Consider the following 17,791-nt stretch of genomic DNA (forward strand, 5'->3'; position numbering starts at 1 on the left):
CACCAACCAACGTTGCTGACTGACCACCTGCCGCGGGAAAACTAGATGATGCAGCTTTCGGGGGTGATGCTGCATCGACCACTTGCTTTCCAAATCCTCTTACTATGCTGCCGACTCGACGCCACCTTATTGACGTTGAAGTAGACGACACACCCGTTGTGGCACTTGTGGACACAGGCGCTTACTCATCAGTGATGAATTCAGAACTTCGTTGCCGCCGTAGGAAAGCTTTAACGCCACCCAAAGTACCACTCATTCAGGTCGACAACGGTGACACATTTCTCGTGCTTCCAATGTGCTCTGCACGTATAAGTGTTGCCGATCGCTCCACGACAGTGCTATTTGCTGTGCTCGAAAAATGTTCCCATGAACTTATCCTCGGCATGGACTTTTTATCCGCCCACTCTGCCCATATTAATTGGGGGACTGGCATGCTTCAACTTGATTTACCGTGTTACCATGACGACGCAACACCAGCTCAGCCACGTCTGTAGATCACGTTCACCTAACACCTCAACTTGTTACTTACGTGAACCTGATATCTGTACCTCCTGTTCCCGACGGTGCCTACATGTCGACACCTATTGCTGACGTTCTGCTGGCCAGAAATGTTGCCGTGCCTCACACACTTTTGACAGTCACGGGAAATACAGCATCTTTTCCGATCCTAAACTTCAGCTGGTGCATTCAAGTTGTCCCAGATAATTTGACTTTGGCAAAAATTTTTTCTATAGATGCTGCTGTTTCGGCGTTTGTTGCCGAATCTTCTTCGCCCTCTGCTCCATTCTCCTCCTCCATTCTCCTTTCTCGAAGACCGCAGCGGACGCCACCATCGGCAAGATGATCACCCCTGGCCGTCTTCTAGCACAGACAGTTGATATCCGGCCCCTGCTGAATACCTAGCGTGACATCTTTGATTTTAGACTGCCTTTTGGGTCAAACATCCTTCGTAACTCTTAGGATTAACACTGAAGACGCCAGCCCCATCCGACGACGTCCTTATCGCGTGTCTAATGCTGAGCGACAAGTTATCCAGCACGAAGTCGAAAAATACTCAAAAAAGACGTCATCGAACCTCCCTGCAGTCCATGGGCATCGCCGGTCGTGCTAATCAAGAAGAAAAGTGGCAGCTGGCGCTTCTGCGTAGACTACCGTCAGAAAGTAACACGTAAGAACTTGTATCCACTGGCTCGGTTCCACTATGCTCTCGACTGCCTACATGGGTCTGCCTGCTTTTCATCTATCGGCTAAGAATCAGGATACTGGCAGATGTCTGTCGATCATCGAGACCACGAGAAAGCCGCATTCATTTCACCGGATGGACTTTTCCAGTTCAAGGTTATGCCATTCGGATTGTGTAATGCCCCAGCTACATTTGAAAGGATGACGGACTCTCTCCTGCATAGATACAAATGGTCCACATGCCTGTGCTATCTCGATGATGTCATCGTATTTTCACCTTCATCTGAAAACCACCTTAGCCACCCATCGGCTGTTCTTGAGGTTTTCCGGACAGCAGGACTTCAGCTCAATTCTTCTAAATGTCGCTTTGGCCATAGGGAAATCAATGTTCTTGGCCACCGTGTCAGTGCTGGAGGCGGCGTGCAACGTGATCCTGAAAATATTCGAGTTGTCAAAGATTTTCCCGTACCACGTTCCGCAAGAGATGTACGCAGCTTTATCGGCCTGAGTTCTTACTTTCGACCTTTTGTGAAAAATTTCACTGAAAAATCCCGACTACTTAGGGAAATACGGAAGAAGTACATGCCTTTTTATTGGGGTACTGACAAAGCAACTGTCTTAAGCACCCTTACAACATTACTTACTTCCCCCCCCCCCCATCCTTGCCCATTTCGACCCGTCAGCCCATACTGAAGTTTGTACCGATGCCAGCGGACATGAAATAGGTGCTGTTCTCGCCCAGCGGCAACAAGGACAAGATCGCGTCATCGCTTATGCCAGTCGCCTCCTTTCTCCTTCGCCGAGCAAGCTTTCCATCACAGAGCGCGAATGCCTCGCACTAGTCTGGACAGTAGGAAAATTTCGGCCATACTTGTTTGACCGCACCTTTTCGGTAATTATGGATCACCATGCCTTGTGCTGGTTGTCGTCCCTTAAAGATCCAACTGGACGACTTGGCCATTGCGCCTTGAAACTACAACAATACGGCTTTGACGTGGCATACAAATCTGGCCTAATCCGCCAGGATGCCGACTGTCTATCCCGTCACCCCGTGGACCCACCCGACCTTTCAGCCCATGATTCTTACCCTTGTGTCTTCGACATGTGTGCTTTCACCGACATACGCAAGTAACAGCCCAGTGATGTCCACTTGCCGCCTATCATGCAGAGTCTACGTTTGCCCCACGTAGACCGGTCGCGACAATTGTTCGTTCTACGCGATGGCATTCTTTACCGAGGCAACACCAGCGCCGAGGCACAAGAGCGACTACTCGTAGTTCCGGGGACACTCCGTTCCGCTGTTCTTGAACAGCTTCACGACGCCCCAACCGCTGGACATCTAGGGGTCACACGTACGTACGATCGCGTGTGGCGTAGATTCTTCTGGCCAGGCCTTTACCGTTCTGTGCGCCGATACGTTGCTGCTTGTGAGTTCTGCCAGAGCTCCAAACATTCCACCTTTCCACCAGCTGGTCCGCTCCAACAAATAGACATAACCACCGTCTCCTTCTACTACGTCGGTCTCGATCTCGTTGGACCATTTTCTACTTCCCTCACTGGAAACAAGGGGATAGCCGTAGCCACTGACTACGCCCCAAGATACGCTACCACACGAGCGCTATCGACAAGCTGTGCCACTGACGTCGCGGACGTTTTGCTTCATGACGCAATTCTTCACCATGGCACTCCTCGACAGCTGCTGACCGATTGTGGTCGCTCATTTCTTTCAAAAGCAGTAAGTGATATCCTTCGCTCGTGTTCGACGTGTCACAAGCGCACTACGGCCTACCACCCGCAAACAAATGGTCTTACCGAGTGCCTAAATTGAACCTTGACAACAATGCTCTCCATGTACGCTTCCAAAGATCACCTTGATTAGGATAGTACTTTGCCTTATGTGACATTCGCAATACAATTCGTCATGCCATGAAAAGCTGGCTTCTCCCCTTACTATTTATTGTTCGGCCACCATCCAGCGTTACCCTTCGAGACACTTCTCCCATGAACTATGCAAACGGTTACAAAGTACGCCCGGGATGCCACTGCTTGGGCTCAAATGGCCCGCCAAACCGCACGGGAACGTCTTCTTGGCGCGCACCTCTCTCAAAGGCCTGCTACGATTGCTATCACAGAGTAGTTTCCTACTCTCCGACTTCATTTGTCCTTCTCTGGACGTCATGCCGACACGTTGGCCCCTCTTCGAAGCTCCTATCTTGCTACCCAGGGCCTTACAAGGTTTTCCGCCGGCTTACTAAGGTCGCATATGAGATCCCTCCGTTGGACAGTCAGTCGTCATCGTCCGTACCCGCCACTGACGTCGTCTACGTGTCCCGTCTGAATCCATAAACCTCCACATATGATGATACTCTCCTTTAGGCGCCAAGATGGCGCTACTGGTGGCGTGGGTTATTGTTACATGACATCGGCAACAACAGAGCATCAGGTAGACCACAAAGACAATGAATGCGATCGCGCTTCGCGCTCATGTTGACATATATATATATATATATATATATATATATATATATATATATAAATATATATATATATATATGTATGTATATATATATATATATATATACATATATATATATATATATATATATATATATATATATATATATATATATATATATATATATATATATATACATATATATATATATATATATATATATATATATATATATATATATATATATAAATATATATATATATATGTATGTATATATATATATATGTATGTATATATATATATATATATACATGTATATATGTATAAATATATATATATATATATATATATATATATATATAGGCAGGCATGGTGGTTGAGTGGCCGTAGCGTTGCATATAGTCTAGTGGATCCTCCGTGAGCGGTCACAACGTGGTTTATTTCGACGTTTCGGCCTAGAGTCTGGCCTTCATCAGGAATTCCTGATGAAGGCCAGACTCTAGGCCGAAACGTCGAAATAAACCACGTTGTGACCGCTCACGGAGGATCCACTAGACTATATATATATATATATATATATATATATATATATATATATATATATATATATATATATATATATATATATATATATATATATATATATATGTATATATATATATATTGATTTGTGGGGTTGAACGTCCCAAAACCACCATATGATTATGAGAGGTGCCGTAGTGCAGGGCTCCGTAAATTTAGACCACCTGGGGTTCTTTAACGTGCACCCAAATCTGAGTACACGGGCTTACAACATTTCCGCCTCCATCGGAAATGCAGCCGCCACAGCCGGGATTCAAGCCCGCAACCGGCGGGTCAGCAGCCGAGTACCTTGACCACTAGACCTCCGCGGTGGGGCCCACACAGATATATATATATGTATATATCCCACATGACGATGGTGTAAGGGCACTTGTTGAATCGTATGGCACACACAACTCTGTCGCTTATCCAAGCAAAAAAGTAATTGAAATCTTCACAAGACTTGTACTCGATTTGAACAGCTTTGAATTTAATAACCAGTACTATCTTCAAATCAGCGGTACGGCAATGGGTACAAGAATGGCCCCAAACTACGCTAATATATTCATGCACCACATAGAGTCCAATTTTCTTTCATCTTGTAATATCAAACCATTACTTTATAAACGGTACCTAGATGATATATTCATAATTTGGACACATTCGGAAAACGAGCTCCTCAAATTCATACAGGCATTCAACCAGGTACACCCCAGCATTTATTTTACACACACCTACTCTAACACTGAAATAAACTTTCTTGATGTACTCATTCGAGTTGACGAAAGTGCGTTGGTAACTAACGTATACAGAAAACCTACAGACAGGCAACAATACCTGCACTTCAAAAGCTGCCACCCGCGACATTGTAAGACCAGCATTCCCTATTCCCAAGCACACAGATTTCGACGAATCTGCTCCCGCACCGAGGACTTCCACAAAAATAGCACACATATGCGCGAAGTACTCCTTGATCAAGAATACCCGCCAGCTATCATCGATGACGCCATCAAAAAAAGCTGAAAATCTGGACCGTCAGATTCTTCTCAACCACCAGAGAAACGCCGACCAACACCGCAACAAAAACTTGCTATTAACTTTCACGAGCAACCCACCGAACATAAACAAGGTCCTAAGGAAACACTTTAACATATTGGAACAGAGCGTGCGACTATCCACAATTTTCACTTCTCCTCCTTTTGTTGTATACAGAAGGCCGAAAAATATAAAGGATCATTTAATAAATTCAAAGATAGGTGTGAAACCTCAAATTGGGTGTCACCCTTGCGGAAAAAGCAGATTCAGGGTATGCAAACACATGCGGACAACGACAGTGGCGAAAAGCACCCACTCGGATTTTAAGCACAGGATAAAAGGTGCACTAGACTGTGACTAAGACAACGTCATATACCTCCTGGAATGTGGGGTATGTAACAAGCAATACGTGGGCCAGACAGACACTCCGTTTAGAATTAGATTCAACAACCATCGGGCACATGCACGACCTCTGCCAGGCCTTCCACTTTCAAAACACTGCACATTAAAAGACCACAGCTTTGATGACATCAGGGTTACACTACTAGAAAACAACTTTCGAACAATCACAGAACGGGAACAACGGGAATCTTATTTTATCTACAAATTTAACACGATAAAATACGGAATAAATGAACACCCAGGCACTCTGTCTGCGTTACGACCGCTAAAATACGCAAACGCTTCTCTCTAATCAGTCTGGTTTCATTACGACAATAATATTACCCGCTAACAAAGCTTTTGGCCTATGCATCTGACAACATAGAAATGATTTGCCTCATCAAGCACAGCCGGAACGCACAGATAAGTGGTCCCGGAAGTCGTACGGTCCCCCCCCCCTTCTTTTTTTTCTTTCTCTTCTTTAAGTTTCAACGCACATTCTGTTCCTTCACTGACAAGGAGCTGAAAGCTAGGTGGTTTCGTTAACTTTTTCGTGCATGCGCGCATGTCTTCCCAGTAAGCCGCAACTGTGTGGTGACTGTCTCGGATGTCGTACAGTCTCCCCCCTCCCCACCCCTGTTTTTTTTCTCCTTCTTTAATTTTTAACGCACATTCTGTTCCTTCACTGACAAGGAGCCAATGCATATAATGAATATCGATGGCGGTGCCTCATTCACCGGCTTTTTCGCTCCTCCCGACGCCACCAGCATGCACTTGAAGCGCTTAAGCTTTCCCCATTAACTTGTCATACACTTCAAAGAGGAACGATCCGCCAGCGGACTACACGGAAAGGTGAAATACAAAAACGGCGGCTCCCTGCCCACTTGGGAAAGTGTGGGTGCGGGGGAGGTATTGTTGACAATGATGACATTCCTCATCTACCTCTGCCCTACTCTGTTGAAATGCTGCCCCTTCCTAATTACGCCGTGTCGGTCTTGCTTCTTCTCCTAGATTTTCTATATTTTATTTAATGTTTGTCCTCCCGTTTCGCTGTTTCTTCTTCTTTTTTTTGTCTCTCTCTCTCTCAATTGACCCCTTCCCTCCTGTCTCGACAGGATATAAAAAGGCACGGAACATGTGTAAATAGTATTATGCCTTGAAAAAGACAGGGTTCCTGTCGAAACGTCGGCACAATAAACAGTTGTTATGTGAAAGCGCATCTACTTTCATATGTATATATATATATATATATATATATATATATGACAAGGACCTTATGAAGCGCACTAATTTTGCATCACATCTGGTGAGCTTCTCTTTTATCCCACCTCATCTAGCTTGCTGCAAAGGATTGGTTCGGGGGGTGCACGCAAGTCTAAGCCCAGCAGAAGTCTTGAACGTCTTTTCCCTAGGTGTTATTTCTGTTTACCGCTGTACCAAACAGAAAAACAAACAGAAAGTTCCCACTGAAACTGTAATTGTCACATTCGCTGGAACGGATCGCCCTTTGGAGATCAAGGCATGGCCGCTTATCTATAAGGTCGAAGCTTTAGCTCCCCGTCTGTTGCAATGTGCTAAATGCTGGCGCGTTGGATACAGCACTAAAGGTTGTCGATCGGAGAATCGATGCCGCATATGCGGGGCCATATACGGTGCTGGTCATAGTTCTGCTGAGTGCCAATCAGACAATAAGACATGCTGTTTGTGCGAGGCGAATCACGCTGCAGACGATCCTAACTGCCCTGCAAGATCAAAGGAACTTCAGGTGATTGAAATCATTGAAAAGAGACGATGCTCTCGTAGAGAAGCAGTGGCAGAAATTGAAAACAGGAATCAAGGTTATGACAGTTTAGCAGCTCATCCACCTCTTGCTATGAATGCATCACTTTCTCAGTCCATTTCAGCTATAGTAGAAAAGCCCGTAGAAAAAGTATTAGAAAAGTTTTTACTCACTCTGTCTGACTCACTCAATAATATTATGAATTCACAAATGTCGGGCGTATCTTATCGGATAATTAAGCGTATCCAACCTCCTAGTGCTTCAATCAATAAGCCTGCCGAACATCAGTCAGATGCCTCTATTGATAATGAGGTAAGGCTTTCCCGATCTAACACAACTGAGCAGGAAGGTGTATCTGATTCAGAATCAATAAGTAGTCGGGCTGTAGATATGGACGCTCGCCTTTTGAAACGCACCAGACCATCTACAAGCAAACTTAATAATTCCTCTCATCCAAAAGCAAAGAAAAGTGCGAAGAATCCTAGGACTAATGTGGACTTCTTAAAAGACAGTATTTTAGATCAAACAGGTGCTACTACTTGCTTGTCATCATAGGGTGCCTTAGAGTACTTCAATGGAACTCCCGTTTATATTTTTCTGCAACTATAGACTTATTATACCTAATTTCTCATCAATCTCCAGACCTCATAATGCTACAAGAAACTTGGCTGTCGGCTGATCAAGACTTATATCTAGAAAAAAAAACTATCATTGATTTCGACTGGACAGAGACTCACGTGGTGGAATAATATTTTTTATTTCATCCCAAATTTGTTATAAAGCACACTTAGTTTGAAACGAATATCACACAATTATGAAGTATTGGTTCTGGAAATTCACTTTCCCGGATTGGCGCCACTATTTGTAGTCAACAACTACTTTTCAGCTGGGCTACAAGATGAAATATCCCTGGTTGCGACTGTGAGTTTTTGCAGAAGCAGTATACTATTTGCGGGAGACTTCAATTCCCATCGAATGTCGTGGGGATTCCACACTGATTCATCTGGAAAACGGTTGTGAGACTGGACTAGTCGGAATAACCTTATTTGTTTGAATTCCAGAGTTCCCACATTCGTTCGATGTACTTCGAGGTCTGTCTTAGATTTGACATTTGCTAGCTCAAATGTGACAATATCGTCTTGCACTGTTCTGGATACCGCAAAAAGTAGTGATCACTGCCCCCTGGCATTTGAAGTGAGCATTTCTTTAGTGACGGTAGATCGCCAGGTGCAAAGTTTTGTAAACTACTCTAAATTTAAAAAGAATTTACAGTCAACGTTGCCTTCCTTGCCCAATATTAAATCAAATATGAAAGCTATGAGCCTTTGTTTCGCTCTAAAGTGTACAATTAACAAGTCACAGTTCAGTATATAATCAACAAAAGGAAAATTCATATCTGCCCGGTATAATCTGGACTGTGCCACAGATTATAGATATCGAAAAGCTGAATGGAAAAAACTTCTTACCAAGCAATGTCCGACTAATTGGAGAAATTATTTATTTGCTAAAGCTACGTTTAAGAGAACAGTTTTATTAGCAAAAGACGATTATGAAGAAAAACGGTATAGCTATCTGTCCAAAAGCGGCAACAAGAAAGCTCTATTCAGATTTCTCCGTAATCGTAAAGATAGTACAGCAGCCGTAAATATTGACTCAGTTATTTTTTCTCCAACTGAGTTGGAAGATACAATAACTGAAATCACATTATAATTACAAATTGACATCACAAATTAAAATACAGTTTGCAAAACCTTTATTCGGAAATGATTTTATCGAAGTAAGTAAGGATGAACATGCGCACGTCGTTCGTATTCTGCCAAACACAGGTCCTGGACCAGATGGCGTCACTTGAGAAATGTTAAAAGTATTATTCGACATCTCTCCTGAAGACCTCCTTAACGTTGTCAACTATTCACTTGAAAATAGTTGGATACCTCCTCACCGGAGACTTGCAAAAATAATACCGCTTCTTAAAAAACAGGGACTAGGAATGCAGTTAGATAACATTAGGCCAATCGCTTTAACATCACGTGTAGTCAAGTAAATAGAAAGAATACTTTACATTACAGTTACGAAGTTCATAACAAATAATGCAATACTCAGTGCGTGCCAGATTGGATTTAGACCAGGTTACTCTTTATGGTGGGCGCACGTTGATTTAGAGGCTCGTATAAAGTTTGCACGCCACAGACGACAATATGCGGCCCTAGTAACCCTTGATTTAGCCAAGGCATATGATAGTGTTGAACATCCTATTCTTATCAATGCCCTAAAAAAGCTAACGCTCCCACAGTACATAATAAATTGGAGATACGAATTTTTAAAAGACAGAAAATTTTATTGCTTCCAACGAGGTGTTTCCACACCGAAGTGTAGCCAAACGAGAGGTGTCCCTGAAGGCTCTGTTCTATCGCCTGTGCTATTTAACATTTTGTTAAGGTCAATACCACTGAGTGATAAGGTACAAGTATATGTGTATGCAGATGATATTGCGTTTTTTGCATGTGACTGTGATACTCATTTACTACATGCGACATTACAGTGTTATTCGGCAACATTGGAAACCTGGTTTCGGAAAATTCATATGAACCTGAACGTAGCTAAAAGTGCTATAATAGTTTTTCCATTGGACGTACCAGTTACTATTTCTCTTCAGTACCATCAAGAAATAATTCCCCAGGTTAACTGTATTATATATCTGGGTGTATTGTACAATCAAAAACTGAGCTGGCGTGATAACATTGACCATATTAAAATTAAGGCTACACGCGCTGTTGGGATGATAGGTAGGCTTGGCCACCTGCGTTCCGGTCTTCGCTGAGATACGCTGATTATGATTTATCGCATGTGCATTCGTCCAATTCTAGAATTTGAATGTGTACTATTCTCTTGTGGACCAGCATACGAAATAAACCCCTTTATTTTTTTAGAGCGGGAAGCTTTTCGAAGTTGTTTAGGTGTGCCAAAATTCACAGCTAACAATGTTTTGTATCAAGGAGCTCGGATACCCACCCTTGCTTGCAGATTCCGTATTTTAACAGTCAAAACCGATTTAAAATTTTCTGAAGCCACTTTAAGAAAGCGACAGTTTGTATTCTTTGCCGAGCCTGGTGTCTTTCTCAATGAGCATTGGTGCCATGTATATAAACCCCAAGTGCTATTTGTTCAAACACTTCTAGATGCTTTAAATGCTAACATATTCGAGATCACACCATCTGACAAACCAATCGGCCAAGTGCAACTAAAATTTGACGATATCTTACCCATGAATGGTAAACACTTGCCCTCTAAATATTTCATTGGTTTATTAGAACAACACCTGTCTCAATTGGGTACTAATATAGTAATTGCAACAGACGCATCTATGAGTGGCGAGAAGTAAGGTGTGGGTATTTTTTCTCTCTGATTATTCTGGTCATTTTCATTACACCTCCCAGATTATACACCAATATTTGAAGCGGAATTAATGGCCGTTATACTAGCTATTCGTAAACTTTCTGCGACTCATTCGACAGCTGTGATTCTGACTGACTCGTATTCTGTGCGTTCATTTTTATTATCGTCGTCGGCATCAGCAGTACTTGAAACTTTTAAATTATTAATACCAGCAAACATTCGTCTAGTGTGAATGATATGAGTGCGAGGCCGTCGTAGTATATTTATAAATGAGATGGCTGACACACTCGAGCGAACATCCGTTGATCTTCCGATTGTACCCTTCATGCCTCCTACAGCTTATGTAACAGCAGCGAGGTTTAGAAAACTTTCTCTTCTTGAAGACTCATCAAAGTGACGATACTGAATCCAGATTTCTCGCACCTGCACTTCACATGGAATAATAAATAGTATCCCACGCGTAAATTGGAAGTCTCTATAACAAAATTACGTTGCCGTGTACCATGTCTTAATTTCTACTTAAACAGGTCTGGTCTGGTGCCATCCCCTCTGTGCTCAAGCTGTAATGAACCTGAACATATCGACCATTTTCTTATCACAAGTCACCGTTTCAAAAATCAAAGAAAAAATTGCTTCGAAATTTTATTTTAAAAACTAGGAATATCACTTACTGCTCCTAATATTTTATCTTTCGGGGCCGCTTCATTTGGACACGGCGACAGGAACATCTGCGCGGCTCTCTGCGAATTCCTATATAACACCTTGCTGAGCCATTAATCATTACCTTGCTGAGCCATTAATCAGCTCTCGAATTTCACTAGCCAATCTACCATTTATTATTTAGCTGTTACAGTGCTATGATTTAACCTTCAGAAGAATTTCATATAACCATTACACCTCAGATATTCAACAATTTCCATTATTTCTTTCCTCCTCCCCCCTTTTTTACATTGCGCCAAACTAATTTTACAGTCAAAACAAAGTAATCCTTATTCCCCTAGTCTAGAAAACCTGAAGGTTATGCATTAACCACCGGCTTTTTGGCCAATCCCCCTTAGTGGGTGAGAGCCACAAAGGAAAGGATCAAGCAAGCAAGCAAGATCCCATCAGTATTTCTTCGAAATTATAAATTTTGTAAAAAGTTATTGTGCCATTTTTACGATTTCGGGAGCCTAAAGCAGTGTTTTGTCCGCTTATTTATAGCACCTATAACCCTGTTTTTAGAACTTCTAAATCCGGCCTCTAGTAATGACATACATCAAATTAGGTTACATAATGCTAATTACAAAATACATGTCTAAGTACTTTCGTAAAATAGCACTAAATACCAATTCTCAAATCAAAATTGTTTCGTTGGTAACTAATGCTAATCACTTTTCACCGGCAGATATTTCAAGCGTTTGAAAATCCCATTGGAATGATTGACACCAACAACGACTCTGTCCTGGAGTGCCTCTCCGCGCGTAGAGCCGAGATTGACCCCGAGACACAGACTGCTACGTACGTGTGGTCACTGGCCGGAGATGACGGAAAAGGAAGGTACGTGGCCTTCAGGAGGCATGCAGTGTTATATTTTAAGAACACAGTGTATACGATGTTAATCCTGGGAAAATTAAGGGAAAGTTCAACTAAAGTTTAGCACATAATCTGCCAATATATACCACAGTGAGCTCATCGCTGAGTATGAAAGTATTCCTTACCTGTTTGAGGATAAAAAAATTATAAATCGCAGCATATCCACGAAGCGAATGATGTTCAGTGGGGCGAAACATCGAAAGGTTTTATCGATAAACCATGAATCATCTGCTGACCATGTTCACCCGTCCGTCCGTCCTTCTGCCTGTCTGTCCATTCATCCGTCTATATTACTGTCCATCTTACGTGTGTATGTCTGTCCGTCCATCTGTCTGCTTGCATGTCCATTCTTCCGTCTGTCCTTCCATTCGTCTGGGTGTCTGTGTGTTTGTCTATGCGTCCGTCCATTCATTTGTCTACCTTTCTGTCTGTCTGTCCATCTGTCCATGCGTCTGTCTGTCTCTCTGTATGTGTGTCTGTCCGTTTTGTCTGTCTCTGTCTGTCTGTCCGTCCATCCGTCTACTTTTCTGCCTGTCCCTGTCTATCCGTCTATCCGTCTGTCTGTCTGTCTGTCTGTCCGTCTGTCTGTCTGTCTGTCTGTCTGTCCGTTTATCCGTCTATCCGTCTGTCCGTCTGTCCGTCTGTCCGTCTGTCTGTCTGTCCGTCTGTCTGTCTATCTGTCTGTCCGTCTGTCTGTCTGTCTGTCTGTCCGTCCGTCTGTCCGTCTATTCATCTGTCTGTCTGTCCGTCTGTCCGACTGTCTGTCCGTCTGTCCGTCTATCCGTCTGTCTATTCGTCTGTCTGTCTGTCTGTCTGTCTGTCTCTTCATCCATTCATCCATCCGTCCGTCCGTCTATCCGTCCACTCATCTGTTCACATGTCCGTCTGTCTCTATCTGTCCGTCTGTCCATCCGTCCATTCGTTCACCCAGTAAACACTCCAAGTACCGCCATCTCGCGTCTTTTCATCATATATGCATTATATACAAGTACTGCCATCCAGCGGACAATCCAAGGAGTAAAACGGGAGGCCGTTACTACGTACAGGAGACGCACGACCCATGCATTAAGCAGCTTTGTCCCTAAAAAGCAGAAACGTGTGTTTTGCGCCGAGACACTTTTCAACATGTTCGTGTAGCAAAGAAGTTGGTCGCGCCATTAGCATTACCATAGCCTCCTATATTTTTCCTGCCTGCCGGATGACTGCTAAACGCCTGTTCTATGGCTGCGCCACCTACGTAAGATAAAAGGTCTTTGTACTTAGCCTTTCAGATAGGCAACTTTGGCGTTTGCTAACTTCAAAGGATACCTTGTATTGAAGCGGTTTCCTGCTGAATGAGCGCGAAACGCCCATCATCTATGGTGGCATCGCTTACGTAGGGCTCATTAAAAATATTTATAGTTGCTTTTACGTCTTTCTAAAACTTTTTACGTTATTTTCGTAGCATATAAGCTCCAGAAACGCAAAAACGTATTTGAAGACAACCCTACTTAAGTGGCGCCACCACCGCAGTTCTGACGACGGCCACTTCCCTCATCTATGGTGGCATCGCTTACGTAGCGCTCATTAAAAATATTTATAGTTGCTTTTACGTCTTTCTAAAACTTTTTACGTTATTTTCGTAGCATATAAGCTCCAGAAACGCAAAAACGTATTTGAAGACAACCCTACTTAAGTGGCGCCACCACCGCAGTTCTGACGACGGCCACTTCCCAAGTGACCACCTATAATCCGGCAGGCAAGGTAAATCCAGGAGGCTGTGGCATTCGTGTTGTTTAGACAACCCTTTTCCGGAAAGCCAACAACTTATTGCTGAACAGCACGCTGTGTTGCGTGAGCTGGCGCATCATTACTTGAATTCTGGCTTTGATTTTGTCTTTCTTGGTTATTTTCAGTTCTGATTTGATATGTGGGTTTTAGCGTCCCAAAATCGCCATATGATTATGAGAGAGGCCATAGTAGAGGGTTCTTGAACGTGCACTCTAGTCGCAGCACACGTGCCTAGAGAATTTTTGCCTCATTCGAAAATGCAGCCGCTGCAGCCAGGATTTTATCTCGTGACCTACGTGTCATCAGCCGAGTACTTTAGCCTGTAGACCACCTCGACTGGGCGTTATTTTCACTTCTAACTTTCTGCTACGTGTTTCAAGTCTTTTATAGTTAACGTGGCGTTGCCACCGCGAATGCAGTACTGAATCTAGAGTCAAGGGGTCATGATTTGACGAAGGCAGTTATCGGCGAGTCCAAACTTAAACTCTTGTTGGACGAACTTTTTGGACAAACTCCAACTACCGCAAGCAATGCCCGCAGTACACCGATATCGGCGAACAGAGCACGGCCGTCATTAAAGTGACAAGCGGTGAAGCCAGAAAAGAGTGTCGAGTTTCAAATATGTGCTCTGGAAGATTCCTGCGTTATCACTGGTGGCTGCGTAAACTATATAAAAAAATTGGCTATTCACGTCCTACGCGCAACCTTAACGCAAGGATCTGAAATATTGCTGCGCGGTCTGCGGGGGGCGTTGCAAACTGTATTCGCAGGTAAAGCCCAATCATGTCAATATAACAGGCATGACAATAGAACACCCGAATGAATAAAGAACACAATTACTCTAGCGTGAAGGTTTGCATATGTACTCAGGCGTCTACTAATATTAACATACTTTTCGCTAGAGCAAACGGAAATTGAATGGCAATAGTGTCCCACACATGCGGCCGTAAAGAACTGCAATTCCACGTTTCTTATTCTGTTTTGTCCGCCATTGGCGCTTCCTGATTGGTCGTTCAACCTGTCAGTCTATAGTGACGTGTCGGAAGCCCAAATTGTGGTGACTTGAAAATTACGAGCACGCGCTTAATATGAAAAATTAAACTCTCCCTGATTGGTCGTTCAACCTTTCAGTCAAGTGATCAGTCGGAAGCCCAAATTGTGGTGACGTCAAAATGACGAGAACAGGCTTATTATGCAAAAAAAAACGGAATCGGTTCCGCGTGGGCAAAACAGCCAGCGAGAGGGCCCGTTAGAGACAGTGACAGCTTTACTACGCTGTCTGGACATGAAAAAAAAAAAAAAAACGGCGGGCCTAAAGTGTTTTGGACTTCTGTATTAGTAGAGGGTTCATTATATTTTTTCGAAGATCACTATTCTTGTTTAACGATCATTGGTGAGCGGAGATCGTGCAGACAAGTCTGACAGTCGAAATGCGCTTCTGTCAAGCAAATAGGATGTGCTCAAATGTCTCTGTAGATGAAAGGAAACTTTGGCTAATTACGCTGTAGGCTAAAAGAAATTCTGGTGTCCTTAAAAGTGTCCAGCCAAGCCATTCACGAATGCACTTGTACATGACCACCATGAATTCAACCTACATATGGAGATCAACGGTAACGCACAATGTTCAGTCACATTTTTCTGTTACAACGACAGTCAGCTCACGTACTGAAGCCCATCCACAGTGTCAAAAGCTGCGTAAGCGTGCGAATATTCTGAAATATCGAGAGACGCGTTGCATAGCGCTTTGTTCGATTGAAACAGGGGACGCTGGAAATACAAAACAATTCGCAACTGTATTTCGGAGATTCCGCACTGAGAGACATACTCTTTGGTGCAAGGCGTCATTTTTTTTTATTCTGTGAATTAGTAAATTGCATGCAGCCTAAGCTTTTACGACACAATTGACGCTACGTTGATAACTAGATTAAAGTGCTTTTTTCTTTGAGAGAGAGAGAGAAAAAAAAAGTAGTCAGGGAAGGCAGCGACAATTACCAGATGATGAATGTTCACTTTGCTATCCTGCTCATTAAAATGGGTAAGTGGTCACAGAATAAATGAATAAATTGAACCTTTTTTTTAAGAAGACTGCTATCGGATGCAGCTTAATAGCTGAAGAAGGGATAATTGCGTGCAAAATGCAAGCATGTTCAGCTAACATCAGTTCATAATAATCTACATTTAGTACAGGTTCAATGAAATCACTCTCGTGCTCGATGGTCCACATCTTCCACAGCGCCCAAAAGAGGTCGCCTATACTAGCATAGGTCGCAAGTGTTTTTTTCGTACTTCATCATTAGATTGTGGCAAAACGCATAAGCTTCTGATGTGTTCGCGTGTCAACTGCTGTATGAGCGTTCTTCTTCGCTATAGCACAGAGCAAACCCGAATGAGGAGATGTAAATTTGCTCTGCGTAATTCTTCACAACGTGGGCACCGAGGAGAAGTGTAAGAAATTGCTTCTCTGGCTCCAATACCTTTGTCAAGTACATGAGGAATGCTTCATTGGCCATAAGCATGTTAAGAAATATCTCTTGCTAGCGAGTGTCCGCTCTTGTCGCCTAATAAAAGTGCTTGTGTAGCTTATAGTACCCTTCGTTTAGTGTTGCTGACCAATTTTACCGAAATGTAGTCCAAAAATTGTCTCTTTGAAGAGCCTTCACGCTACATTTTTTTGATAAGTATTGGGGAAGTCCCCAAGTTTGGTAACGAAGTGGGGTGCTGGGTGCTGAATGAATAGTAAGTAATAATGACGTATATATATGATAAGTAGCAACACATACGCGGCATTGTCATAATCATTCAACAAGATACCTTGCAGAAACTTCAGCAACGTCTTTGTCAATTTACTGTGTCAATCTCAAAGCTTTCCGGCAGTCCAAGAAAAATAGCAGGGAAAGCGGCCGGTCATCGAAGGCGCTAACACTGCTGGAGTGCACTGGAATTAACGCACCTCTGTAACATCGCAACTACTCAGCAGGAGTGGCATTGGTTGGCACGTGTGTCTTCAGAGATTTCAGAAATGTCAGAACATCTTTACATTTTTCGCTCATCTCATCGCTCACGTAAAGTTTCAAACTTATCAAAATGAAATCACTATAGGCACCAATACACGCAGGTTGTTTTTAAAAACAGTGAGAATGCAAGAGTGGAGGAGGCGTTTGACATTATAAAAATGGATCTCGGCAGCATGAGGTCTTCACAATTGGTGAAAGGCTTCAGAACAACCTAAGAGAGGTGATATCTATTTTCTGTTGCAGAAAGTACATTCCATTCTACCACAGTCCAGGAAGAACACCCGATGAAACCCGATTTTCCATCGGATCGAGTAAGTGCCACCCCGCCTACTTCATCAATATTTCGTTTAAAATATCTCAGTCTAACAACTTAATGAAGTAAAAGCTTAGTTGTCAATTTGGCAGCAATTATTGTCAGCCATCATTGGTGCAACACGTCAAAGAGATGTTTCCGGAATGTCATAGACAAATGTAAAAGGACGAAGGTGCTGTGGTGAAGATGACCAATCTATTTGCTGTTGGTGCGGGTTCCGCACACACATGATTCACGTGCCGTTTATATCAGTGGGGTTCAGGCTACAGGAGCACCTCAATGAGAAAGTCAGAGCTACCCATTATTTGAACATCTTACGATGCAACAAG

General features: G+C 43.1%; 1 protein-coding gene across 2 annotated transcripts in view; it reads left to right on the forward strand.

Moving 5' to 3' along the window:
• Positions 1 to 17,791, forward strand: part of LOC119174112 (uncharacterized) — a 76,244-nt gene that overhangs the window by 13,639 nt on the left and 44,814 nt on the right. For both annotated transcript variants that reach the window (XM_075896201.1, XM_037424919.2), the window contains exons 2-3: positions 12,178 to 12,329; positions 17,393 to 17,460. In XM_075896201.1, coding sequence (XP_075752316.1) covers positions 12,178 to 12,329; positions 17,393 to 17,460 — 220 coding nt within the window. The remainder of the gene's footprint in view (positions 1 to 12,177; positions 12,330 to 17,392; positions 17,461 to 17,791) is intronic.

The sequence above is a fragment of the Rhipicephalus microplus genome, chromosome 5 (assembly GCF_043290135.1).
Source record: "Rhipicephalus microplus isolate Deutch F79 chromosome 5, USDA_Rmic, whole genome shotgun sequence".
NCBI lineage: Eukaryota > Metazoa > Arthropoda > Arachnida > Ixodida > Ixodidae > Rhipicephalus > Rhipicephalus microplus.